The sequence below is a fragment of the Drosophila takahashii genome, chromosome X, assembly GCF_030179915.1.
Source record: "Drosophila takahashii strain IR98-3 E-12201 chromosome X, DtakHiC1v2, whole genome shotgun sequence".
NCBI classification, from domain to species: domain Eukaryota; kingdom Metazoa; phylum Arthropoda; class Insecta; order Diptera; family Drosophilidae; genus Drosophila; species Drosophila takahashii.
In genome coordinates, this window is record NC_091683.1 from 2,523,601 (window position 1) to 2,550,589 (window position 26,989).

Consider the following 26,989-nt stretch of genomic DNA (forward strand, 5'->3'; position numbering starts at 1 on the left):
AAGCCAGCGTGCTTGACCTAGGTCACCACTCCTTTTGGATTGGGTTCTATTAGTGGGTTTGTGTGGATGGTTCCAGGATATCTAGTTTATAATAGAAAGAAGTTAGTGAGCTAAGTCATTAGCAAATAACCGAAAGTAAGCACAAGGACCGAAAAGCACAGTACAGCTTTTGTAAAGCTCGATACAGTACAGCTTTTTAAGGACCTTTTGTCCTTCTATCGAATTCGTAGCCGGTTTCACTCTAATCCGAGAAAAAGTGCAGCAATACTTACTTGTAAATATCCTTTTTGGGCTGAAAGAGAAAGCAGTAGAGAAACCAACGATGATGCTGATTTAGTGATTTCGATTCCAAAATAAAACACATCAAGTACACTAAGTAAATTCGTAACAACATTTAATGTAGATATTACCACACGGTTATCCAGAACGATCATCGCCGATGGTAAACATTTCCTTACATTTTTGCCTCCACCCTTGAAACCTCAAAACCTTTAACTCTTTTTAGGAAGCCTCTTACAAAAGTTACAATCTCTGAGTAGAATTTCCGAAAACTTATCGAATTCATAAGGGTTAACAGAAAAAGACAAAAAATCAATTTGCCCCAAATTTGTTGAGCAAATATAAGAATGCTTCTTTGTGTATTTTAATAGTTCATACATCTGCAAGCAAAAAATATATTTACAAACACGGATAGAAAACTTAAGTTACCAGATATTTTGCTGAAGCCCTGAATAGAATTAAGCCCGCGGTTCTCGTATTGTGACAAAAAATATTCTTCAAATGAAATGTTGGGCTTTCTGGGACTCCGAAAAACGTGTTCGACGCCTTTTCGTTTAATTATGTTGTACAATTTTGCATACAGACTTAGGATCGACAGCCTAGCACATTTGTAAAACAAGAGCTAGGGCATGAAAATGGAATCTTTTGCTGGGAAAATCTCTCAAAGACTTCCGCACACTCACTGTGTTTATGATTGGACTTAACAATGATTTGATCATTGGCGAAATCAGACATAAACATAAACCAAGTTATGGTCAATTTTTTGTAATTTGTGATCAGCAAACAAAAAACGCGCCTGGTAGTAGGATATTCTGTTTGTTTCAAAGTCGAAGCACCCGAATTACTTAATAGTTATTACTTATTACTTAAAAAATAGGAAAATAATTTAGTGATTACATACATAATTGAATATTATATCATTTCCATTTTATATAATATATTTCTTTTTCGTATTATCTCAAAACCCCCTTTGATCTTTAACAGGACACATTTGCACTTACAACAAACAGAAAAAAAAACCGAATAAATTTAACGAAATTTACTACTGGGGTTAAGGAGCAATTAAAATCAAGGAAAGAAGAAAAAAACAGTTGATTTCCACATTTACAATCAAATTAATCACAATTGCATGAATCGATAAATGGTTTCCAAGATTTACTTATGTAGGAGGGCCATTAACTATTTATGCCAGCTATGTGATAGTCGAGAGCGTTGTCAGTTGGATTGTTTTCGTAGAGGGCGACGCCATCGGCGATGGTGTCGGGACAAAAAGGCTCGAGGAAGCCGTCTCCGTGGTCAGACTACGCTCTTCATAGACCCCGGCTCGTTCCTGCTGGGAGAATCGGAAATTGTATCAGTATCAGGTATAATAAACAAATACAAATATTGTATTATTTCCAAATCCTACATGAGATTTGTCGTATTTAAATCGCTTCCATATATTCGTCTTTGGCTCCATGGGCGTACCATCAACGTTATAGTTCGGATTAGAGAAGGTTAGTACAGATCTACTGGAACCGCGGGAGTTTCGTTTGTTTTTCTTCTTGCTCGTGTTGAAGGCGAGCACTGCAAGAAAGTGAGACAGTTAGTGAGTGAGAAAAGAGATAATATTATAGTAAAAAAGAAAAAAAAAAGAAAAATAAAGAAAAAAAATCTTAAATGGTACGAGAACAATTTTATAAACTTACTAAAGATAACGAGTATGATGATGACAACCATAACAATGACCACGCCCAGCGCCACAAGGACAAAGAACTCTCGTTCCTGGTCGCTCTTTTTCGTGTGACTATCGTCGCCATGGTTACTCGACTCGCCCAGCAGGTCGGGCGGTGTGGAATCATCGGTGGACTCGTCGGAGTATTCGAGCAGCTGATCGTTCTCCAAATTGGCATGCACCAGAACCTTGGGCTTCGTCGAACATGCCGCATCCTTGGGATCCACAATGTCCGGACAGGCACACACGTAGTCGACATAGCGATAGAGACAGAGATGCGAACAGCCGCCGTTGTCCTGGGCGCAGTGATTCCAGCTCTTGGGCTGACGATTCAGCGAAACGGCTCGTATATCCAGAGCTCCGCTTAAGGCGTCGCGCACCTCGAACGCATTACCATATCCACTGCGTGGCAACCGCTGGGAACGATACACCGATTTGTTGTACCAATCGGTCCAGAATATGCTGCTATCAAACTAGATGATGAGATGATAAGGGTTCTATTAGTACGGCATATTTGCAACACCCAATCATCCCTACCATCGTAAGACCAAATGGATGTGGTGCATAAGGAACAATAGTCTGACGGCGTTTGCCATTAAAGTCCACTTGGCCTATGTTGTCCTCCAAGGCGTCTGCCCAAAGCAACCGCCGATTTCTGTATAGCAATAAAATATGACGAAATTTATAATGTAATTAAGAATAGATTACAACTTACGTGAAATCTATTGTAAGGCCTGTCGGAAAGCCAATACCGGATGTTATAAGGACCGTTCTATTTGAACCGTCCAAGTAGCTACGTTCGATCTTGGCAGGGGAACTCCAATCTGACCAGAACAAGTAGCTGAAATGATATAGCAGGTAAATACACTGCACTACAACTTCAAATAGAAAACTCTACGTACGCTTTTTTCGGATGCACAATCAATGAACGCGGATCGCCCAGATTGTCCTCGACAATCCTTTTGCGAGAGCTCCCATCCAGCCGAGACACTTCGATTAGTTTGCGATCCGTATCGGACCAATAGAGGTTGTCTGCAATCCAGTCGACGGCTATTCCGTTGGGCGTCAGCACTTCGGTGCCGACAATGACCTTGCTTTCGGTAAAGTTCAATAGATTAACCCTACGAATTACGTCCAAATTCACATCGGCGAAGAAGAGCAAGTTCTTTCGGTAGTGGTAGTCAAGAACGACTGCTCCATGCACTCCATTTATTGGCAGAACGACGTCCATGAAATCTCCGGAATTCAAGGAGATCATACCAATTCCCGAACGCAAGGCGATGAGCAGGTAGTCCTGTGGAAAAATCGTTTATAGAAGTAGATTTCCTAGGTATATGTGTTTCCAGCTTACCTCTGGTAGATTTTGGCATTGCGTAGTGCTATTCTGACGCAATCGCAAACCAATGGGGCATTGACACGAGAATCCCGATGGATTACGCAAGCAGAGGTGCGAGCAGTTACCGTTATTCGATCCACAGACGTTATCGGTGAGTGGTTGATCCTGATAGATAACCTTGATGTCCATCAGACCATCGATGTTGGTGATTATATCACGCTTAGCACTTATATTCCGTCTCTCGGTCATATGCAGGGCCTTCGACTTCCAATCGGTCCAATAGATGTTATCCTCGGACAGAGCCAATGCATACGGATGGTGGAGGGATGACATGATGAGCTTGCGTTGATTACCCGTATAATCACACGAGTCGATGGTTTTGAGTCGCGCATCGACCCAGTAAATTCGCTTGCTCTTCAGATCCAACGACAGACCATTGGGCCAACCCAGATTGGCCGTTACAATGCGGGATCTCTCGTTGCCATCCAAATGGGATCGCTCGATCTTGCGATAGTGACCCCAGTCGGTCCAAAACAACAGGCCAGCATCATAGTCGAGGGCCAAGCCACGTGGCGACTCCAGATCCTTGTAGGCGATGACATGTCGATTGCTTCCATCCAAACTGGCCACCTCGATGGTGTGACGACCGGCATCGGCCCAGTAGATAGTTCGACCGATCGAATCGACAACCAGTCCATCGGGATTCTCCAGACTATCACCGACCACCTTGTGCACGTGCAGACCATCCGGACTCGAGCTCATGATCACATTCTCAATGGTGTCCGACCAGAAGATGTTGCCCGTCTTCCGATCGACATCGAGAGCGACCGCATTCGAGATCGGCGGCAGGGGAAGGACAACGTCGATAAGATGATCGAAATCCAGTGATATTTGTCTTATATCGATTCTGTGCGCGAACAGAATGTACTGGGTTGGTCCTTCGGAACATGTGTGCCCATCTTCCTTCAGTTGAACTCCAACCGTGCAGGCGCAGGTGTAACTAGTGGGATTCAGAAGACACAGGTGCGAGCATCCGCCATTTAGTTTATCGCAGGCATTGAAAATGCGCCTTCGGGTGCGATGGAAGACCCGGATGTCCATGAGATCTGTACTATTGGCGATAATCACGTTGGTTTCCTTGCCAGTCAGCTTGTTGGCACTCATCACCGACTTGGTGTCCCAGTCGGTCCAAAACACGCGTCCCTCGTTGACATCCAAGCCAAAAGGATGGCCAAGTCCATCTGTTTCGGATTCGGGATTAATGTTATTTCGGTTTTTTTTCGGGTTGGATATTAGAATACTTACTCAGGATTACTTGTCGGCCGCTGCCATCAAAGTTCATGTTCTCCAAGGTCTTTGTGCCACCATCAACAAAGTAGATTTTACTCTTCTCGTAATCAATCGCCAGTCCATTGGGATATTTAAGCCGCTTCGATGATATAGTAATGCGATCATGTCCATCCATATTGGCACGTTCGATCATAGGCTCATCACCCCAATCCGACCAAAACATGAGGCCATCTAATCAAGAACGAAATGTGAAAGTTAGTTAGTGAATGGATTGGTATAAGATGATATTATGATAACTAACCAATCGGGTTCACGACGATATCCCTTGGCTTGTATAGCTTCTCCCATATGAGCAAGGTGCGCATCTTGCCATTTGTGGTGGCCACTTCGATTCGATTTGTGGACGGGTCGGTCCAATAGAGCTTATCGGTTATCCAATCCAAAGCCAAGCCGACGGGAGAGACCAAATTCGAGTGCACGACCCTCTGTTGATAGCTCCCGTTGAGATGAGCCTTGTTAATGGTGCTGCGCTCCACATCGGTCCAATAGATGAAGTCCGTATCGCTGCACCAATCCAGAGCGACGGCATGCTTCAGGTTGTCCAGCGGCACAATCATATCGACCTCGTTGGGATCCGCTTGATTGTTCTTCAGGTGCCTCAGTCGGATATCCTTTCGTCGCGCCACCAGTACCAGTTTATCCGCGGTACTCTTACAGGTCTTACCGTCCTCCTTCAGGGAAAGTCCAATGGGGCAGCCGCATCGACGGGACGTCTTGTTGGGCAAGCACAAATGCGAACAGCCGCCACGCAGACCTCGTCGATCCTTCTGACAGCGATCGGCATACTCGGGCTGTCGCGCCGGATGATAGGCATGGATGTCCATGGGAAAGTGGAAGTTCTCGTGGACCGCCCGGAACTCCTTGCCCGTTATCTTGTCGGCCGCCGATACGGTCTTCGTGTTCCAGTCCGTCCAGTACATGGTGTCCTCGAAGAGGGTCAGAGCGAACGGATGGGGCAGGTGAGTGCTGAGGATCTTGTTGCGATCGCTGCCATCCAAATTGGAACATTCGATGGCATGCTGCTTGGCGTCCGCCCAGTACAACTTGCTGTTGGGAAAGTCTATGGCCAGACCGTTTGGCCAGGTAACGCCCTTTGATATGATTACTTTTCGTTGTGTTCCGTCCATAAAAGCACGCTCGATCTTCGGATTCGGTCCCCAGTCACTCCAGAAGGCCAGCGCTTCGCCGGGATGGACCACAATGGCGCGTGGTTTGTCCAAATCATAGGAGGCGATGACGGTGCGCAGGTTGCCCTGGAAATTGGACACCTCGACGCGTCGGGTGCCCGAATCGGTCCAGAACAGCAGATCGTGTATCCAGTCCACAGCAATGCCGCCCGGCGACTCCAGACCCCATTTGATGACGTCCCGCACTCGCGTGCCGTTCATATAGACCATCTTAATGACATCGGTCGAGACATCCGACCAGAACATCAGTCCCTTGCGATGATGGAAGTCCAAGGCGATCGCATTGTGCAGTCCCTTGACGATCGCCGTGTATCGGTTGTTGCTGAGCGTCACCCGCCGGATGTCCCAGCGATTGGCCACCAGCAGGGTCATTGCGCCACCCAGCGCCTTGCAGGATCTCAGATCTGGACGAAGTATGTAGCCCGTTTCGCAGGAGCACTTAAAGGAACCCAGGGTATTGTGGCACTTTTGCGAACATACGGGACTGGTCAGGTACTGGCATTCATCTATATCCGTGCAGCTAATCAATTAAGGCATTATTTTAATATCAGTTAGGTCTATCTAAGATGTCTAGGTGACAGATATACTCACTTGACTTTGTTCTTGTCCATGACATAGCCCAGTCGACAGGCACACTCATCCAACCCCGCTTTGGTCTCGATGCAGAGTTGCTCACACGGACTGGGCTCCAGGCACTTTCGCTCCTTGGGGCAGTCCGCCTCGTCCTCGCCAGCGGGACATTCGTTGTGGCCATCGCAAATGTGCTTCTGATGAACACAGATTCTGAAAAGCACCAAAAAGATCATTAAACGTGTCAAAAAACAATAAAGAAAAAAAAAAGAAAAATAAGTAAAAAAATAAAAAAAAAAGAGAAAAAGAAAAAAAAAAGTATCAATTGCTAAAAAGTTTTCTAAAAAGAATGAAGAGACGAACTTTTTGACCTAAGAATACTCACTTGAGATTAGTTATGTTTTGTTTGGTTGGGCATAAAAACTGTCCCAGGTCGCATTGTAGATGGCATTCGACCTCATCCTCGCCCGAAGTGCAGTCTGGATATCCGTCGCAAAGCCAAGTTTTCTGTTTGTGCGTTCCAACAAAAAGATAGGAAGTTTAAAATAGATTAAGAATAAAACTTAAGCAAGGATCGTACCAAGATGCAACGTCCATTGTTGCAGGTGAACTCGTCGGAACCGCAGGTCAACGGATGCTCCGCACCCAGACTTCCGCACTCGTTCTCGTCCTCGCCGCCGTCGCAGTCCTGCTCCTTGTCGCACTTCCAGCGCTTCGGGATGCAGGTGCCATCGGCACACTTGTACTCGTTGGAGGTGCAGAGCGACGGCTTCTGGGGGCAGTTCTCCTCGTCGCTCCAATCGCCGCAATCGTTGTCCCCATCGCAGCGGAAGCGATTGAGGATGCACTGACCACTGGGCCCACCGGCACCGCCCAGTCCCCCGCGACACTTGAACTCGCCCTCCGGACAGCTGTTAATCACCGCCGCGCACTTCAGCTCATCGGAGTTATCGTTGCAATCGTGCTCCCCGTCACAACGGAAGGCCAACGAGATGCAGTAGCCATCGTTGCAGGTGAAATGCTCCTCCGTGCAGCTGGTGCGATTGCAATGGGTCTCATCGGAGAAGTCCTTGCAATCGTTCTCGCCATCGCAGAGCCACGTCCGTGGAATGCAGAAGCCATTCAGACACTCGAACTGATCCTCGGTACAGTTCGTACGAGCTCCGCAATGCGTCTCGTCCGAATAATCACCGCAATCGTCGTCACCGTCGCATAGCCAATACTTGCTGATGCATCGGAAAGTGCGCGGGCACATCACATGCAACCCTGTCTTCTCGCAATCCCTCTGCAAATTGGGCATCGCGGCTTCCCCATCCCCATCGCCATCCGTTTGGCAATTCTCGTCGGATTCCTGCGAGTTCTGGCAATTGGTGTACGACGTCTCGCCCGGTTGACTGGGATCATCCTGCACCAGGACGGCCAGATTGACGCGGAAGGGCTTCTGTTTGTGGTTGGCTCCGCCAATGAATCCATCCCGCCCGCGGGAACTGATTCGATCAGCCTCCCGCAGGCCTCCGCCAACCTCGGTTCGACCCCTTTGGGCACCGATATTACGAAATTTGGGAGTGTCACCACCACCACCACCCGGTGCTCGTGCCTTCGACGGTACAGGCGATTCCATCGTATGCAATCGACCCTCGCCACTGTAGTGCACCTCCTGACTATCCCTATCCTCGTTGTTGTTATTATTATGCTGATAGGGCGGATAATTGGAGACGGGCAGGAGCTTCTCGCCGAATTTGCTCAGCTCCTCCGATAGTTGGTCCTCCCGCGACTCGTTACCCGTCTCTAAATGCCCGATCTGCCTGGCATCGGAGTGCAGCTGCTTGTGCTTATTCCAGTCCCAACGACCCAGTGCGTTTGTCGGGTGGATTCCATAGTGGGGCGCGTTACGTTTGACAGCGAATTTCGTCAAGTCGCCTAGACCGAAACCTAGTCGAAATCAAAATACTTTGGTTAGTTCTTTTGAAGCGATGCTAAAAAAATTATAGCTTTGAAAAATAAGTAAAATAATAGTCTAGACTACTCTAAAAGGGTCTCCCCAAAAAACGGGATGTTGAAAAAAACACCCAAAACCAATTGACATAAAAAAAAAATAATAATAATTATACATATTTTGAAATTTCATATACAAGTAGATATTCCAAATACTAAGGCCTCCACAAAAATGTTTTTAATAAAAAGTATTCTTTAAAAAAATTCAGCATTTAAAATAATAATAGAGTTGTTCTTGTTTAAAATATGAATAGGAACATTTGAAAACTAAAAACAAAATCCCTTATAAGATAATGGCTTTAAAAGTGGGTTGGGTTAGCTTGCAAGGAATATTTGTTGTTTGTTTTTTTTTCTGAGGTCCTGTGTGCAACGTAGGCGTTAACAGATATCCCCCGCGATTCCATTCGGGTACTTACAGAGCCACACGAAGCATACCAATGGCCAAAAGGGAAAGGCTGTCAAATACATGTCCAGACATGTACACAAACCCGCCCACTCATAGGCACGTTACGTATGTAGTGGCGGTATGCGAGCTTTACTGCTTCTGCTGCCAAAGCATTTGCTCCTCTGCTTCTGCTTCTGCTAAGCGGATGCTGCTGTGCTGTTACTGTGCTGTTGCTTTCTGTTACGGTTCTGTTAGGAGAGAGAGATTTTTCGATTGAGCGCTTGCGTATAACATATTTGGGGCTCCCTAGGCGGATCTAGACTTTTATTTCGGGGGCGGAACTTTTTAAATAATGAAATTCACTTAATGATTTTGTCTTGTTGTTACATGTATAACAAAAAGTTGTGCGTGTGTGGGTGGGATAGGGGGGTGTGTGGGTGTGTGGGTGGGACAGGGGGGTGTGTGTCGAGCGGGGGAGGGGGAGTAGTACCCATTCGCGAATCCCGCCCACCTGATGTATCTGTTGTGTATTCTACACTCAACCGAAGTTATTTTATGCGTGGGTGTCACTTAATAAGAATGTAATATATATATTTTTAAGTACGATTTTTTTTAAATAAATCCTTTTTCTTTTGTTATTATGTAACTTTTAAAAGTAATCATATTATTTATCCACATCAAAAAATTGTACTTTCTTTCGTTGTCACTGTTACTCCCTCAATATTTTTTGTATTACGCTTTTGTGGCCAAGTGGAAGGTTACAACTTTGTAGGTCCAATATCCTATGACTCCCACTTTGATGACATTGGAACCAATATCACATGCGGCACTTTTCTCATATCACAACTGGGGAGTTCGGATGGACCAACGCTTATTTATTGACTGCGTGGGCTTTGGCACAAGGTTAAGTATTTCATAAATGTGTACAAAGGTGTTTATAGAGTTCTGCAGAGTCGTCCTTTGAGTGTGAATACGATTTTTAGGACTTTGTTGGTATTTATGTATGTCATGCGCAGCACACACGCGAACATATGCATATTAAACACAATAATTTTAAGAACCTATTTAAGCTTATGCACTTTTTAATGCCTTTTAGCGAGTGCCAAGAACAACCAGAATAGTTAGTTCTTCAACACACATTTTTTGCGAGGATTTACGTTAAAGAAAAATGATTTTCGTACAGCACGTCTCTTGTTTTCTTAGAGAATATAACGAATATAAAATTTCCGGAGATTACATTACAGCATCCCTTGGTCGGAAAACGATGTCGGTAAACGCGACTGTTAAACTTAACTCTCTCGTGTCCTGTTCAAAGTTTTCTCTGAGTCCTTGAGCTTTTCTTTTCTGGTAATCGAGCTTTTAACTCGAGATAAACTAATTTGCCAGCCTATTTATCACTGCCCTTAAAAAACAAACCCAATTTGGGATAATATTTTAGAGCCAATTTACTATATTTAGTTAAAAAGTAGATTTTTTTATTCTGTGATAACAGACAAAAATTTGAAGCAAAAGGATGACCATTAAAAACATATATCATTTGACAAAGATTTCTACAGGTTAATTATGTTTACCCTAATATAATCTTTTTTTTAATTATAATTTCTTTCAACCAAAAGGGTTAAAATGTTAGGTTATAAATATCTACTGTTTTTAAGAGTTTTCTGATTTGAATACCAATTGATTAGAAATTCAATTACTGGCTCATCAAAGGATTTTTTTAGATTGGAATTGAAATATTTCAAATATCAACTGATCTTATCTTTTATTTATTATCGATTACGATTTATTTAGTTTTTAGTATTTTTATTTTCTGCCAATCCACTTTGGAACGGTTGGGATTTTTCAGAGATGTGAAACGCCGATTTCGTTTTAATCGATCATATAATAATAACAATAATAATTTTAACTTCGCAGTAAAAAAAAACATTATTATTTAAAAATCTTATTAAATTTAGAAAACTTTTCCTGCACTTATTTTCCATGATTTATTTCTAATGGTGCATAAAACATTTCTAAAATATTAAACTATTGTTACTATATACTTACAATAAAATAATGTCCACTTACTTAAAATATTTAAAATATTTCATAATCAATCTACTTTTTTAAATAATCCAATAAAATCGATGCGCTGAAGATCGATAAATTTTCGCATCCATTCAGTGAGTAAACGCTATAACGGCGAACGCAAGTGGAACTAGTTACTTTTTATTATAAGGTGTAACTAGCTGGTTCATATAAATGCTTTGTCCACGCCGGTTAAGTGGCAAACGTGTGCAACTTCGAGTTTATTTTCCCCAATAACTGAGTTATTCCATCAAATGGAGATCGGTGCAGTTTGGATATAGTTCGAGATCGTCGAAATGTGCTCATTCCGATCGTAGCACAATTTGTTGGCGATCAAATCGATCACATATATATTTGTATGTATGCGCAATGTACATCAATACATATGCATGGGTATGAAAGACATATTTTTCAACAGGTCGAAAACATATGTAAATAAAGACATGTAATGTGCATAAGAGGAAATCAAAGTAGTGCGTGTATGTATTTACATATGTATGTGCATATAAGCCATTGAAGGATCGAGTATAATAATAAAATGAATACTTGTATGTGAAGAGAAGGCTGCAATATATGTACTTACGATCGCTTCGTATTGTACGCAGTATTCGATATCCCAGAGTTGCCCAGAGTTCTTGATAATTCGGCACACATAAATGGCTTAAGGGTGCCTCGAACCGAACCGAACCTCCAAGAAACAATGGATCTTTTATGTTCGGAGAACCTGGTTTTTGAATCTGATTCATCGTTGTATCGCCTGAACCAACGCCAACAGGAAATGTCAGTGTCTGCGCCATATCCATTGTCGATAAAACCCGATTCCGATCCCCAAACAGATCGAGAAACAGTGCAAAGTCCTTCGGACTTCAACCAGAACAACAACAACACCGTTGTGTGCAATATGAAGGAGATTGTGTATATATACGCATCGGTCGAAGAAGCTGCGAAGAATACAGAAGAACTGGAACCATCAGTACCGGAACCGAAGCCACAGTCGCTCCTACAATCCCAATCCCAATCACAATTACAGTCCCAGCGATACAACGATCGACTGCCCAAGACAGCCCAAGATTCACCCGCAGCAGACAACGTGAACACAGCCATCGGGGATCCCACATTGTATTCGGATCGGTGCCTGGAGAATGCCCTCAAGGCCGAGGAGAAGCACCACCAGATGGACCAGGTGGACACCTACTTCGCCATTCAGAAGGACATAACGCCGCCAATGCGGAAGATTGTAGCCGAATGGATGATGGAAGTGAGTATTTCGAGAGATATAAAACTTCGGTTATAACTCCGATTTTGTTAAAATTTTTAAAATTAGATTATTTGGGATACTAGATCTCATAGATCTTACCTGTAAAAAATCCAAGTTAACTTAAGATATTTTTCTAGTCACTCAGATTGTTTATTGAGGTATTACATTTATTTAGCAATTATTATATTTTTTTTAATACTTCTAATATATTTTTTTTCCTAGAAAAATGTATTTGATCCCAATTCTTTGGAATTCTAGTTCCTGAGAAATTAATGTTCATACCTCTCACCTGCAATAAATACATAAATGATATAGAACTTTGGTTTTAACTCGAATTTCGGTTAAATTTTTTAAATAAGATTATTTAGGATACTAGTTCCTGAGAAAGCAAAGTTCATACCATCTCATAGATCTTACCTTTAATAAATACATTTTTCTAGTCACTCAGGTTCTTTATTAAGATATTCAATATATTTTTTAATTATTATTCCTTATCCACAGGTGTGTGCTGAGGAAAATTGCCAGGAAGAGGTCGTGCTGCTGGCCTTGAATTACATGGATCGATTTCTTTCGAGCAAATCGGTGCGCAAGACCCATCTGCAAATATTGGCTGCTGCCTGTCTTCTACTTGCCTCCAAGCTCCGTGAGCCCAGCTGTCGTGCACTTTCGGTGGATTTGCTGGTTGTTTATACGGACAACAGCATATACAAGGACGATTTGATAGTAAGCACCTCCCATAATTTTTTCCTTATGATTTTAATAAATTGGTTTCTCTCTCTTTCAGAAATGGGAGCTGTATGTGCTGAGCCGATTGGGTTGGGACCTTTCGTCCGTGACTCCTCTGGATTTCCTTGAGCTCCTGATGATGCGCCTGCCGATAGGAAGTAAAAACTTCCCGGACATAAACATTGGCAAGGTCAGGGGACATGCTCAGGCATTTATATCGCTGGCGGCAAAAGGTATGCTCATAAAATATACCACAATATGTGACGATACTGATCTGATGTTACCCTTTCGTTTCGTTTGAAAAGAACACAAGTTTGCCAAGTTCTCGGCCAGCACAATAGCTGCATCGAGCATCGCTGCTTCGATGAATGGCTTGAAGTGGCATCTGCGGTCGGGTCACAACCTGCATTTCCTGTTGAGTCTGATGACCGACCTGACCAGCGTGGAGCAAGTGAGTTTTGGCGAGTGATTCCTATTATTATCCTGCATTTACGTGTTTCTTGTACGAACAGGCTCAGGTGCAGGATTGCATGTTGCACATGGAGGACATTTTCAAGGAGCACAGTCGAAACCTGCAGCCCTTTCTCGTCAACATAGACCCCTCGCAAATGTCAACGCTATACTACCAGGGTCGTTTTCAAATACACCAATCGCAGCACCTCTCGCAAATCTCAATACGATCGCTACCTCTGCCGAAAACGCCAGCCGACTGTGGGGAACAACATCAGCAGCAGCACAACTTTGGGTCCTCATCGGCGCCGCATCGAACGCATACGTGCAAAATGCAGGCGCAGGCTCAGAACGAGCTGCAAGACGTTACATTTTGAGGTGTCAATTAGGAATACAACAAGATAGCTTGTTAGCTAGATTTAAGGCTAATATATAGTATATATGCTACTTCTTTTGCTACTGTATAGGATCACGTTAACATTGTATTCCTAACGACTGTAAGATTGGTCAATATTCGATTATTATTGCGTCTATATCGATGTATTTTTATTCACCCAACTATTTTTACCAATTTATGGGCCTGTAATTTAGTAGCTATCATTAGTACTTTGTATAAAATAGCGTTAGATAATCATCATGAAACTTTAAAATGGAAAAAAACATTAAAACGAGACTGATTGTAAACAGTAAAGCAACATTTTATATTGTGTGTAAATAAGCTTTTCGAAAACCTACCCATTTAACCAAAAAATAACGAACTATTAAAATAAACGTTTTACAAAAACCATCCAACGTAAAAGAATAACAATATGTTAAAGTTAAATTTAACACAAAATTTGGATAATAAAAGTTCTAGTTGATAACAAATAATAGGAAAAAGAAGTTCTTGTTTACTTAATATTTAAAATTAAAATATTTGTAGTGGTTTTTAAGCCATAATTGAATCAATTTAAGGCGAATAGCTATAAGACCGACTGTTCTGAGCTGCTAACAACCTAAACTACTGATCCTTATCACTTTCTGGGAAATTTATTTTTTGACAGCTTTTTGCATTTTTAAATGATGGTTTGATTTTTTGCAAAAAATGACAAAATTCAAAAATTTCCAGGTTGAAATGCCAATCGATTGGGGATTTAATAACGAGTTCAAAAAGATATGACATTCCATTGTTGTGGCCAAAATACTGCTATTTTTTGGGGTGGAAAATCAGAATCTTGATTTTTGGTAAAAATTTGATTTTTTATTATAGATTTTTTGCTCTAACTTGGACAAAAATGGTCCCAAATCAAAAAGGCAAACTTTTTTGAGCAGCTTACAACCCTATAATTAATATCAGTGCACTTTCCAACTGATTTGGGAAAATTAATTTTCGACCCAATTTTCGCATTTTTTATAAGGGGTACCATCATGATTTTTTTCAAAAAATTGACAAAAATTAAAATGTCCAGATTTGAAAGCCAATCGATTAGGGATTTAATTACGAGTTCAACGAGGTACGACACTCCATATTTGGATCAGTATTCCCATTGTTACGGCCAAAATAATGAAGCATTAGGCAACATTTTTCTCCACGAAATGGTTGGATTCTTGGATTTCAGATACCAGGCGAACAGAAGCGAGTAGCAGGTGTCCAACGATCAGCTGATCAGTTTATTCCACTCCCACTTAGGGATGGCCTTTCTGCGGCACGCTCCATACAAACTCGTGACTAGCGTGCCCAATTCGTAGCACGAACACAAGAACAGCGTGGTTGCTCATCCCTAATTTAAGCTTTCCTTTAAACTAACGGTTGTCTTCTAGTAAGCTTCGCTCCTATTGGTCAATAGCTGGCTTCCAGCCGCCATCTTGAAAAAAGAACCGTTATGTGAGAGAAGTCACAAAAATTAGCATCGACCTCCTATTATTTCTGTGTGCCTGGTATCAGAAATCAGGAAACGCACAAGATTACGGTAAATTTGGGGCCGAGTTGTGGCCAATGTGGTCCGCCAGATCGGCAAATTTTCTCGAATTTCTAGTTTCGAAGTACCAGGCGAACAGAATTAATAGTAGGTCGCTGCAGGCAATAGAGAGTTCCTGTGACGTCACCATAGAAGTATGCTCCTATTGGTCAATAGCTGGCTTCCAGGTCGCCATCTTGAAAAAGCGCCGTTATGTGAGCAAATTCAGAAATTTCAGCAGCGACCTACTACTTTTCTGCTGATTCTGTTCGCCTGGTGTAAAAAATCAGAAAATTTGTCTTGAAACGCACAAGTCGAAAATTACGGTAAATGTGGATCATTTCTAAGCTGAGTTTGGGTAACATTTTTGGGATAACGGGGCAAGTTATTTCTTGCCAATAAAATATAGCATACTTTTGGGTGAATTTAAAATTCTTTTATTGCAAAAAACGGACAATAAAAATAAACAATTTTTATTTACTTTTATTACAGCAAATGAACAACAGAAAAACTGATTTCACTTTTTATACACATTATAGAAACCCCCTTAAAATTAAAATAAAATTAACATTTGTATACTCTGCTCGTCAGAAAAACATGAAGAAACCGAATGATAGCGGTAAAACAAAGATTGTTTTCTTACTGCAGATGCTTTTTTTCTGGATTTATCTTGTGACTACGTGTTTTTGGAAAATTAATTTTTTGATAAATTTTCACTTTTTTAATGATTCAAAAAACTGAAAAAAATTAAAATGTCCAGATTTGAAAGCCAATCGATTAGGGATTTAATTACGAGTTCAACGAGGTACGACACTCCATATTTGGATCAGTATTCCCATTGTTACGGCCAAAATAATGAAGCATTAGGCAACATTTTTCTCGGCGAAATTTGGATTCTTGGATTTCAGATACCAGGCGAACAGAAGCGAGTAGCAGGTGTCCAACGATCAGCTGATCAGTTTATTCCACTCCAACTTAGGGATGGCCTTTCTGCGGCACGCTCCATACAAACTCGTGACTAGCGTGCCCAATTCGTAGCACGAACACAAGAACACCGTGGTTGCTCATCCCTAATTTAAGCTTTCCTTTAAACTAACGGTTGTCTTCTAGTAAGCTTCGCACCTATTGGTCAATAGCTGGCTTCCAGCCGCCATCTTGAAAAAAGAACCGTTATGTGAGAGAAGTCACAAAAATTAGCAGCGACCTCCTATTATTTCTGTGTGCCTGGTATCAGAAATCAGGAAATTGGTCTTGAAACGCACAAGTCGAGGATTACGGTAAATTTGGGGACGAGTTGTGGCCAATTTGGTCCGCCAGATCGGCCAATTCTCTCGAATCTCTAGATTCGAAGTACCAGGCGAATAGAATTTTAAGTAGGTGGCTGCAGGTAATGCAAAATTCCTGTGACGTCATTTTTAAGTATCCTCCTATTGGTCAATGTCCAGGCAGCAATACTGTTATTTTAGGAATTAAATAACGAGCTCAGCAAGGTATGACATTCCATATTTGGACCATTATTCCCATTGTTACAGCCAAAATACTGATATTTCAGGGTGGAATATATGGATTAGAATTGCAGACAAAAATAGTCCTTTTTTTATGGTTTTTTCTGCGATATTTATTTTTTGATCAATTTTTCCATTTTTTAATGATGGTTGCATCACAATTTTTTGCAAAAAATCATCAAATTTAAAAATTTCTAGGTTTGAATGCTACTCGATTGGGAATTTAATTGCGAGTTCAACGAGGCATGACATCCCATATTTGGATCATTATTCTCCTTGTTACAGCCAAAAAACTGATTTTTTTCAGAACTTTTGTATGTAAATACAATATTTTTATCGAATCAGGTTTGGAGTGAAATTAAAGTTCCCATGGCCCTCAGATGATATTAGATATCTTTTAATCGAATGCCTTTAGTTAGTGTTTCGAAAGTGGATGCGAAGGAGTGACCCATGGCCGATTTGCAACCCCCCCTTTATAGAGCTTCCATTATAAGGGCTGTTCGAAAGTGGGTTCCAGAACAGCTGGGCTGTGAGGTCCGGCTGATTGCTGGGCTCCAGATGGGCTATGGGCTGTAAATCAACCCCCAGGAAGCAGGTTACCATTACCAGCTGATCCGGGGACATGCGCATCGAGAGCAAAAAAAGGCGCAGCCACTGCTGCAAATACATATTGATTTTATGTCGCCCGTACAGTGGTTGTAACAATTGTCAGTTTACAAGTTTACAGCTAACTGCTAGCTAGCTGGAAACCAGCCTCATATTGGCGAAATCGACAGGGGTACCACCCAAATGGATGGGGCATCCAAATCGATACACACCAAAACTGGGCGATACAATGCGAGCACGAGCACATCCAGAACGTAATTGAAAAGACTGACATCAGATTTTTCGGCTTTCGAGGTCCAGAATCAAACAGAAGAATCGGAGGAACCGGAGATATATTTCGATATTTCAAACGAGTGAGAGCGATTCCACCTGGAGATACCATGGAGATACCTATTTCGAACATACTACTCCTCTGCCTGATCTTCCTGTTGATCGGCGGGGTGGTGATGATCCTGCTGCAATATCTCATCTTTATCAAGTTCTCCAATCTGCCGGATGAGAGCGAGGAGCAAAAGCAGATGAACGCCAAATACACCCTGCCATTGGTGAGTAGTTATACTATATCGGATTGTAATAATAACCCCCTTTTCTTTATTATCTTCTATAGAACATCAAGCAAACGGCCCGAAATCTGAAGAGGTTGTCCAATTCCGGAATGGGCGGCGGCGGAGGAGGAGCAGGAGGAGCCGGTAATGGATGTGAGAACCACCAGGAGAGCCTACGGAGAGCCTCGGCCCTGGTCTCTCTGAACTTCGTGATGCAGTTCCTCTTCCACGAGTTCAAGAACTCGAACCGGGTGCGGAAATGGTTCTACCGCAAGCTGTCCATCGAACTGGACGAACTGATTACAAAGACTACCACCGGAAAACTTCTAGACAAGCTCACGGTGGGTATATAGATAAAGTGTAACAAGTTGAAAGATGATATATCTCTATAAATCAATATCTTTCAGATCAAAGAGCTTGAGCTGGGGGACCAATTCCCCGACATCCGGTCCCTTTCGGTCCACAACGTCGAGTTGGACAAGGACGAGCAGCGCATCGAGAACCTGGATCTCCTGCTGGACATCAACTATGTGGGCAATTTCACAACTTCCATTGACGCGGACATGGTGCTGGGCAAGAAGGGATCCATAACGTTGAAGGGTGAGTTATTTGAGGGAGATATGGTGATATGATGATGTATCTATGATGAAATGATGATATATCCAGATCTAAGTGTAATATCCCATGGATATAAGATGATATATGATGATATATTTCTAATGATATGATAATACTATCATTCTATCGTTTTTTTTTTTTTTTTACTATTTTTGTTATTTTTCTAAATGATATGATAATATATCTAGATCTCAGATTGTGTACTATAATATCCCATGGATATAAAATGATATATTTCTAATGATATAATGATACAATTTTTTTTTTTTTTTTATTACTTTTTTTTACAGTCAAGCAGCTCTCGGGAATGGCGCGTCTGCAGTTCACGCGGAAACCCTACACCCACTGGTCAATTAGCTTCCTCGGGGATCCGGAGCTCATACTGGACATCGAGTCCAAGTACCAGGGCCGCCAGATGCAGTCGAACATCACCAATCTGATATCGAATCAGATCCGGAAGGCGGTGCGCCGGAAACACACGCTGCCCAACTACAAGCTGCGCTACAAGCCCTTCTTCCACTGGACCGCGGCGGATGTGGATGCGGATGCGGCGGACTGTGACATCCAGCCAAACGGAGTGCTGCAGGTCAAGCTGGCGGAGCTCTCCCGCTTGATTGCCTATCCGGGGGCCAGCGACACCTACTGCACCATCACCCTGGCGCCGGTGCCCTTCATCGAGGCCAATCAGAGGGACAGCCGCAATGTGCTCATCTCGATGGACGTGTTCATTCACAAGGCGAAGAACCAGCAGATCGGCATCGTCTTCAAGCAGAGCGGCAGTCAGGTGGTCCGCATAGAATCGGTTCTACCGAATACCCCAGCCTGCAAGTCCAATCTCCTTGCCGGCGATGTCCTGGTGGCCATCGAGGGCAGGCCGGTGACTACCATTCAGCAGATAGCCAAGGTGGTCAAGACGCTGCAGGCCACCGTCTTTAGTCTGCGAATTGAACGCATCATTCCGGGCATCATTCGCAACGATGCCATTCTGGAGGACTTTGACAAGTACGAGGACCTGGGGGATCTTCCTCAGGCGAACCGAATGGTGGATGCGGAAGCGGAAGTGGCCGATCCGCCGCTGCCCAAGCATCTGGTGGTGAAGCCCAGCTTGAGCGGCACACCCACCAACTCGCCCAAGAAGTCCAACCTCATAGCCAAGGCCATCAAGAAGACCATGAGCCGAGATGCCGGCGATAAGGATAAGGACAAAGATAAGGACAAAGTTACGGACAAAGATAAGGACAAGGATAAGGACAAGGATAAGGAAAAGGACAAAGTTACGGACAAGGATAAGGACAAAGAGAAAGAGGCAGAGGAGCCAGCGGTCAACTACTTCTACCAGCACTCGACCATCGACTGCGCCTTCAGTCCGCTCATCCACATGGACGACTTGTGCAGCTTCCAGCTGGACAACTCCAGTCGCTTCCTCAACGTCTGCGTCTTCGGCAAGACGTCCGCCGGCGAGAGTGTCCTTTTGGGCTACCACAATGTCCAGATCGGTCAGATCCTGGTCGAGTGCTCCGAGACGAGTCTGAACCAGTGCCTCAAGCAGATCAGCCTCAATCCGGCATCGCTGCAGGCTGTGTAGGTGTTTTTAGCAGGGAACAAAAATAACTGTTATTGTAAATTTTTCATACAAAAAAATCACGCACTTAGAAGGGTCCTAAAAAATTTTTAAATACACCACAATTTTTATTAGCCATTGTAGTTTACAAATCCGTAATGATTTTTATTTTTTGATTTTTATAATAAAACTCAAAAAATAACTGTTATTTTTTGATTTTTATGAATAACAGTTATTCCCTTGACATTTTTGAAAAAATGAAATATTTAAAAAAAAACATAATACCCGTGCTTTTTATAACTTACTAAAAATTTGTTAAAAAAGGCAACCGCGCATATTTTATACCTATATTTTTTTAAAATTTTGTTTACCCACAAAATCGCCATAAATCAAGTTTGAGTTTTATTTTGATCACGACGAATAACTGTTATTTGTCAACTTTTATTATAAAACTCAAAAAATAACAGTTATTCTTTGAGTTTTACTTTACAAATCAGAAAATAACTGTTAAAGTGTGATTTTTAAAATAAAACTTATAACAGTTACGTTCCCTGGTTTTTAGGGGTTATTTGGTTTATATTTTGTATTTTAATTATCCAATTTATCCCTCAGGAAGACGCATCCCCTGTCCAATCAGTCGGGCTTCAATCCGAATCTCTGCTTTGGCGACATTCTGTTCGGCTTCTCCTGGCTGGGCAATCCCAATTTGACGCTGGGCGAGGGTTCCCTCAAAGGTGGCTCCAGCCCCAAGTCCCAGTCGCAGACGCAAACTAGGTAAGCTTATAGTCCTACAAACGAGGAAACTAGAGAGCAAAATCTTGAAAATTAAGAGAAAATCGCCCTGATTTCAAGAGAGAATTTTTTGAGAATTTTCTCTGTTATTAATCTTTATTTTTCCCAATCTCTCTCAATGCAGAAACGATCGAGTGGCAGTGGAGGATCAGTTCCTGAAGGTGACGAGTACCCCGGCGGCGGACAGCTCCACAGCTGCAGGTTCCGGTTCCGATTCCTCGAGCGTCCAGACTTCGGGCCTTCCGAGGGCCCATGACTTCGTGCGTACCCACTTCCATCGGGCCACGCAGTGCGACTTCTGTGGCAAGAAGATCTGGCTAAAGGACGCCATGCAGTGCCGCGAGTGCTCCATGTCGTGCCACAAGAAGTGCATTGTCAAGTGCCAGATGGCCACCGTCTGTGGTCCGGTGGACTGTTCCGGCTCCACTGCGGCGATGATCAGCCGGCCGGAGTTCACCATCACGCAGGCGGATCCGGACAATCCAGAGATCCTCGATGGCAGCACTCCGGGTTCGTCTGTTTTGGACGAAACTGCTTCGTTGGCTTCGTCGGTGGGATCGACGGCAGCCTCTGGCGGGGATCAGGGCCAATCCATCCAGACACCCACGGCTTCGGCTGGCCTGGATGTGCACAGATCCAGTCTCACCGGGATGCTGGCCCAGGGCATCAAGCGGCAGGCGAGCAACCTCGATATACCCGGCATCGTGTCCTCGCTAACGGGTGGTCAGCAGATGAACTCCAAGAGCCTGCCACCCAGTCCTCAGCACACGCCATCGCGGTGAGTTTAAATAAATAAATATAAATAGAAAATACGGAAAAAAAGCATTCCTGCGGTCACACGCCTATCTTGGGCACACGTCAATTCTTCTGTGTATCTTAATCTCTTGAAAATCTTGCAGAAAATCATCGATAGTGGAGGAGGCGCCGAATCTGCAGCAGAATCCCTTCGAGAGCGTCACCCAGCATTTGGAGGCCCTGCCATTGGACTGTCCGGAACTCAGCTTCGAGCAGGTGATCGTCATCACCGAGCCCATCGTTCGGCACACCCGCCACGAGGATCTGATGAACCTGGCCAAGAGCACCAGCAAACATTTATATGTTGGCCTGCCGCCCGACGAGCGAGTGGCCAAAATAAATGAGTTGGTAATATAGTATATATAATATATCTATATCCATTATCTAATATATTTATATCTACGCAGCTTACGAAACTAAAGGTAGCCCTAGATGCTGAAACCGAGGGCTACACCCAGATGAATGATGCCGAGAGGGCCACGGAAATCCACGGACAGTCGCCCTGGAAATCGGACAGATCGGATGAACGGGTTCAGGCGCTCAGCATCATAATGCTGTACTTGTGCACGGGTCTTCAGCATGCACAGGGAGTGGTCCTGCAGTAGGGTATCAGAAGGATCTGATATAGAGCTTGAAAAGTATCGACATTTCGGTATATTAAAAAATCGATGTTTATTGGAAACATCGATATTATTCTAAAATTTTATTATCGAAAATATCGATATTATCGATACGATATAATCAAAATATCGATATTGTTCAAGCTCTAAGATATGTCAATGGTATCGTCGTATCGTTATCTTAAGTAGTAGACTGGAAATGTGTTAGTGAACTAATGGGCATTTTTAATTCGTGTTGTGGCATACTTACCTAGAAGTATTTCAATTTTAGCCATTCGTTTCAATCGAAATACGCTTATTTGTCAGTTTTGAAACCGATTTGTAAATACATAACACTGGGATTAACCCAAATACAAAACATCAATGGTATCTATAGCGTTCAAACTTGTTTTGGCGAATAATAAAAAATTTTTAACCAAATTTTCCTTAGGTTCTTTCACATTTTTGATGATATTTCATTATTATTTAATAGCTAAATTTATGTGTATAATATATATATATAAAAATCGTGTGTGCAAATAATATTAAACATTTTTGACGTTGATTTGAGATAGTTTTGGTATAGTTTTAGCAGTTATGATTCCAGTTGATATAATTATAAAAAGTGGCAACAGTGCGTATGAGTGATATAGCGTTTTCCACCGAAAATTCTCCTTTTCTATTGAACTTTTACACTTTTCCGAAGCCAGAAGAACCGTATTGCCAAGAGAAGAAATGACTACATCAGAGGCTATTGCTCTTGGAACGAAGAGAGGTTTAGATAAATATATGTAGTATAGGGTATTGTGGTATTTCAAACACACCTCCCAAATTTCCATGGTAAAAGAAAAGCTCTTCCTATCTTTAAAGAAAGTGCAGTGATGAGCTTTTTTTGGGAGCTCTCTTCGATCGCTTGGAACTACATTTATTCTCCGTTCCCATGGAGAACACAAGATAATGGGTAGAATGGCCTTGGCGACCTTGAAATTGATCATTATCTTAAATAAGTAAGGATCTCTACGTCTTATATTATATTTACACATATATTACATGGAAATGCGGTGTTTTGAGTGGAAAGAAACGGAAAGAACGGCTGATGCGTAAATGTCGGTTCTATAAGTATTTCGACCTCTTTACACTGATAGCACTGGTCAACAAAAATTTGGGAACCCGGAAGACTAAAGAAGAAATTTTAAATAATATATGTATGTTCTTTAACAGAAGGTAAAACTTACAAATTCTTGAAAATAGGTTCTTATATAAAATCTTTTTTTTCTAATTATTTCATCCGATTTCGTATTCCCTAATTTTGTTAATCAGTGCAATGCGCGATCCTCTCTCTCTCTGCATTGAACTTTTACACTTTTTCGCAGCTAGAACAAGCTCACTTATTGGCAAGAGAAAGAAGGACTGTTTATATCAGAGGCTATTGCTCTTAGGATGACAAGACAGTTTGCTACGATGCAGCAATACCCTTTAGATGGGGTTAAAAGGGTTAAATACACAAGTTTGTCACATTAATTTTAAAACTTTAAAAATAATAGGTTTTAATAGAATAGAGGATTATATTCTTTTATTTCCGAGCATTTTAGATTTTTATGTCAATTGTTAAGAATGATATAGAGTAGTTTAAATTTAAGGACCTTTTTTTAAAGGAAGGTTTAAATCAAAGCTCTTAATCCAAATAAATTTCTATAGAAATCGAAGACTCAGGTCCAAAATAAAAAAAATTATTATTACATTATTATAAATATTTTTTAATTATTACATAATATAAAATCTTTTTACCTGGCGCTAGTTTCACAAGCAAGCAGTTTAGTTCTTATAGAGCTGAGTCCTTTAAATCAATATTGTTTTAGAGTATTGTGTCTTCGGTGTGCCATTAGATCAGCCAAATTGTGTGTTATTATTTTGTCGTTTTTGTTTTTCTTCCCATTTTATTTTTCATTTGTTTTGTTATGCGCAGCTTTTCTTTCTTCTTTGTGCTATAAAAACCGAAAGTAAAAAGCATTTTCAATATTTCAATGCGGAAGAGAGTCACGTTCAGTTGGTTTGCGAAGTAGCTCGCGTTTAAATAATCCAAATAATTCAAATAATATTAAATACAGTTATATTTTGAACTATAAACAGTGATTGAAAATTGAAAATATATCTATATTTATTTTTTTCGAGTGATTAGCCAGTGAGACACCAAACAATTTGAAATATATAACAACGGTTAAAAAAACAAATCAAACAAAATGCGGCCTTTTGGCAACGATATAACAAACATCCCCCCCAATAATGGAAGTAATGGTAATAATGGTAACGATCCCAACGATGGAAATGGAAATGAGCGAAACATTCGCAGCAGCAACATCGAGGATAATGAGGATAATGGATCGGACGATCCTAGTATACCACCTCATATAGCAAGGATCGGTGGAATTGGCACCTTTCCTCCGATCGCCGGTCAGGGAGTCATCCGGGTGGTTCGGCGCTGCGAGGACGCCAAGGAGAACCAAAGGCTGGGTAAGTTTGGGTCACCTTTGCAAGTGGTGACCCATCCACTCGGTTTTTTTTCTGTTTTTTGTTGCATTTTGAGGCGCAGTTCTGTTTGTTCCATCTATATAGGTCGTAGTATGGACAATTGGCCATTAGCCAATTTCAGTTATTGCGCACCGACTTCCCCATACGAAAGCAACAATTTTTGTTTATAATTTGAGGGTCTTCCCACAGAAAGTGCGTCGCTGCTGATCGTTTCATACATACTATATGCACTGCATTGTATTCCGAAAGTTCTTCAGTCTTGGGCTAACAAAGAAGGGTAATTATCAATGGGCCAGATAAGTGGGGGTCGTAATAATTACCAAGACATTGGCCTTCCCTGATACGCAACCTGTGTTTCTTACTCATATATGATTGTGATTTGTGATTGATTTCGATTTTGTTGATATTATAAAAGTTGGATATCTGAAAATGACGTCTTAACTTACTGAGACTAAGAAAAACAAGTTTGCTATTTTATACAACAAATTGTATACAAATACAATATTTTACAGGCATTCTTAAAGAAGACATTTACAACGCTATAAATTATGCATTTCAAAGTACTTATTTTGTGAAAACAACGCCATTTACTTTTAAAACAGAGGTCATTGATACAGAAAAATAAAAACACATATTTCTTTTACTTAAAAACCCGAAAAAATTATTCTAATTCTAGTTAAAATATTAAAATATAGTATTTAATCATATCAGAAAATGGAAATGGCGTTTCTGGAATAGGTTCATCATTTTATATCTTTTTAATAGTGTTTTTGTTTTTGATTTTATTCTGATCCAGATAATATATTATCATATACAAGTGAACTTAAGAACCCTTGACTTAATATTGTAAGTCAAAGGAGATTTCAATATTATTTTATTATTATTAATATTCTAGTGTGGACAGACGCAATTTCCGCAATTTTGCTCTCCAATCTCCCTGCTCTCATACGAAATATCCGAAAAAGCTTTTGCGATCGGCGGTGACTCACTTATATTATATAGAGAATAAAGAGCGACCGATATCGGCTCTCTTCGCATAATAAGTTGCGTGCGCAGATGGGGAAATGCCGTATTTATATTTAGGCCGTTCCATTCACGTGCTCAGTGGGCTGGCGTAAAGATCGAGGAAACAAAGGGGGAATTATATATTATAGGTATAGCTACATTGATAAGGAAGGTTCCCTCAACGGATTGCATGTAAACCTGGTGTTGTGATGGCGCACTTGGTGGTGAAGGTGATTGAGCGTTGTGAAAATGCCAACGAAAGTGCTCATTTAGGTAAGATTGGGTTCTTATATATATTTCTTCCCTATTGAAATGGGAAATATTATTTTGGAAGCTTTTTGATAGTAAAAAGCTATTTCACAGCTGGCTTCGTTCTTTTCTAATAATTCTATTAAATGACTTTATTCAATACTTTAAGTTTAATGACTATTATTTTTACCCTTTTCAGATCTTTCGAGCTGCGAACTGATGCAGATACCCGATGCAGTCTATCACCTAATGAGGAATACAGAGCTGGTGACCTGCAATCTCAGTGGCAACGTTCTCAAGAGCGTTTCACCCAAATTCTCGCAAAAGTTCAGCACCATTACAGGTGGGTTTCCTGTCTCCCCCATCTAGACTACTCTATAAAAAACCCTTCTTACAGATCTTAATCTTTCACACAACAAACTTTCGAGGCTGCCAGAGGAGTTCGCCAGCTTGACTGCGTTGACCAAGCTGAATATCTCAAACAACTCGTTCATCGTCCTACCACAAGTAGTCTTTAAGCTTGAGAGTCTCGCCAGTCTGGATGCCCAGGACAATGCCATATTGGGTAATATAATAAAAAATAATATAATATTTAAGTATAATACGATATCATATCTTATATCTTAGAAATTGATACGGATGAGGCTATAGCCAGTGACTCTTTGGCTCTCGTTGATCTTCGGAATAATCCGTTGAGCAGAAACTGCCGACGCAAGCTGCAAAACTTCAAAACCTCCTTCCGTCTTGAGATCTCCAAGGATGTCGAAGATGACTGGTAAATCAGATGGATGGATGGATGTCCATCCCGTTTCCAACACCAACACACCAAAAACAAATCTCTCGTTATCTCCGAGGAGAGCGCCCTAAACGGCCCTCCTTCATCTTATTTATTCTGTTTATAAAATTTATATATTTATCAAAAAACAAACAA

At 41.7% G+C, this 26,989-nt stretch overlaps 4 protein-coding genes across 6 annotated transcripts; 3 read left to right on the forward strand and 1 right to left on the reverse strand.

Annotated features, from left to right (window-relative positions):
* Positions 1-1,199: 1,199 nt before the first annotated feature.
* Lrp4 (LDL receptor related protein 4) lies at positions 1,200-9,009 on the reverse strand. 2 transcript variants are annotated; one of them, XM_017139769.3, is made up of 13 exons: positions 8,848-9,009; positions 7,017-8,368; positions 6,822-6,943; positions 6,458-6,649; positions 4,921-6,386; positions 4,635-4,850; positions 3,345-4,570; positions 2,896-3,287; positions 2,709-2,834; positions 2,531-2,648; positions 1,968-2,466; positions 1,688-1,845; positions 1,200-1,609 (listed from the first exon to the last, which is right to left on the reverse strand). In XM_017139769.3, exons 1-13 carry the CDS (start codon positions 8,897-8,899, stop codon positions 1,472-1,474), a joined length of 6,057 nt encoding a protein of 2,018 aa, XP_016995258.2. In that variant the 5' UTR covers positions 8,900-9,009; the 3' UTR covers positions 1,200-1,471. The 2 variants fall into 2 exon arrangements, with proteins under 2 accessions (XP_016995258.2, XP_016995254.2); XM_017139765.3 differs by having other exon boundaries at positions 1,200-1,612.
* Positions 9,010-11,029: 2,020 nt separating this feature from the next.
* CycD (cyclin D) lies at positions 11,030-14,156 on the forward strand. The gene is made up of 6 exons (XM_017139843.3): positions 11,030-11,239; positions 11,302-12,141; positions 12,643-12,864; positions 12,926-13,100; positions 13,173-13,318; positions 13,380-14,156. Exons 2-6 carry the CDS (start codon positions 11,584-11,586, stop codon positions 13,692-13,694), a joined length of 1,416 nt encoding a protein of 471 aa, XP_016995332.2. The 5' UTR covers positions 11,030-11,239; positions 11,302-11,583; the 3' UTR covers positions 13,695-14,156.
* A 3,262-nt stretch (positions 14,157-17,418) lies between these two features.
* On the forward strand, positions 17,419-22,716 carry Pdzd8 (PDZ domain containing 8). Its single transcript, XM_017139834.3, has 8 exons — positions 17,419-17,910; positions 17,973-18,251; positions 18,318-18,510; positions 18,819-20,109; positions 20,702-20,863; positions 21,006-21,659; positions 21,781-22,024; positions 22,084-22,716. The coding sequence occupies exons 1-8, from the start codon at positions 17,746-17,748 to the stop codon at positions 22,279-22,281; spliced, it is 3,186 nt and encodes a 1,061-aa protein (XP_016995323.2). The 5' UTR covers positions 17,419-17,745; the 3' UTR covers positions 22,282-22,716.
* A 1,589-nt stretch (positions 22,717-24,305) lies between these two features.
* Positions 24,306-26,989, forward strand: Sclp (leucine rich repeat containing protein 20 sclp). Of its 2 annotated transcripts, none has more exons than XM_017139634.3 (4): positions 24,306-24,786; positions 26,258-26,401; positions 26,456-26,623; positions 26,686-26,989. In XM_017139634.3, exons 1-4 carry the CDS (start codon positions 24,516-24,518, stop codon positions 26,835-26,837), a joined length of 735 nt encoding a protein of 244 aa, XP_016995123.1. In that variant the 5' UTR covers positions 24,306-24,515; the 3' UTR covers positions 26,838-26,989. The 2 variants fall into 2 exon arrangements, with proteins under 2 accessions (XP_016995123.1, XP_016995124.1); XM_017139635.3 differs by lacking the exon at positions 24,306-24,786 and adding an exon at positions 25,873-26,082.

What these genes read in the sequence shown, in the direction of transcription:
- Lrp4 (XM_017139765.3), bottom strand. Translation starts at nt 8,899, where the DNA reads ATGTATTTGACAGCCTTTCCCTTTTGGCCATTGGTATGCTTCGTGTGG. An exon ending in GGTATGCTTCGTGTGGCTCT is followed by an intron (nt 8,369 to 8,847) that starts GTAAGTACCCGA and finishes GATTTCGACTAG; the next exon opens with GTTTCGGTCTAGGCGACTTG. An exon ending in ATCCATTTGGTCTTACGATG is followed by an intron (nt 2,467 to 2,530) that starts GTAGGGATGATT and finishes CTCATCATCTAG; the next exon opens with TTTGATAGCAGCATATTCTG.
- CycD (XM_017139843.3), top strand. Translation starts at nt 11,584, where the DNA reads ATGGATCTTTTATGTTCGGAGAACCTGGTTTTTGAATCTGATTCATCG. An exon ending in TATACAAGGACGATTTGATA is followed by an intron (nt 12,865 to 12,925) that starts GTAAGCACCTCC and finishes TCTCTCTTTCAG; the next exon opens with AAATGGGAGCTGTATGTGCT. An exon ending in TATATCGCTGGCGGCAAAAG is followed by an intron (nt 13,101 to 13,172) that starts GTATGCTCATAA and finishes TCGTTTGAAAAG; the next exon opens with AACACAAGTTTGCCAAGTTC.
- Pdzd8 (XM_017139834.3), top strand. Translation starts at nt 17,746, where the DNA reads ATGGAGATACCTATTTCGAACATACTACTCCTCTGCCTGATCTTCCTG. An exon ending in AACTTCTAGACAAGCTCACG is followed by an intron (nt 18,252 to 18,317) that starts GTGGGTATATAG and finishes AATATCTTTCAG; the next exon opens with ATCAAAGAGCTTGAGCTGGG. An exon ending in TGGCCAAAATAAATGAGTTG is followed by an intron (nt 22,025 to 22,083) that starts GTAATATAGTAT and finishes ATATCTACGCAG; the next exon opens with CTTACGAAACTAAAGGTAGC.
- Sclp (XM_017139634.3), top strand. Translation starts at nt 24,516, where the DNA reads ATGCGGCCTTTTGGCAACGATATAACAAACATCCCCCCCAATAATGGA. An exon ending in AAAGTTCAGCACCATTACAG is followed by an intron (nt 26,402 to 26,455) that starts GTGGGTTTCCTG and finishes CCCTTCTTACAG; the next exon opens with ATCTTAATCTTTCACACAAC. An exon ending in CCAGGACAATGCCATATTGG is followed by an intron (nt 26,624 to 26,685) that starts GTAATATAATAA and finishes CTTATATCTTAG; the next exon opens with AAATTGATACGGATGAGGCT.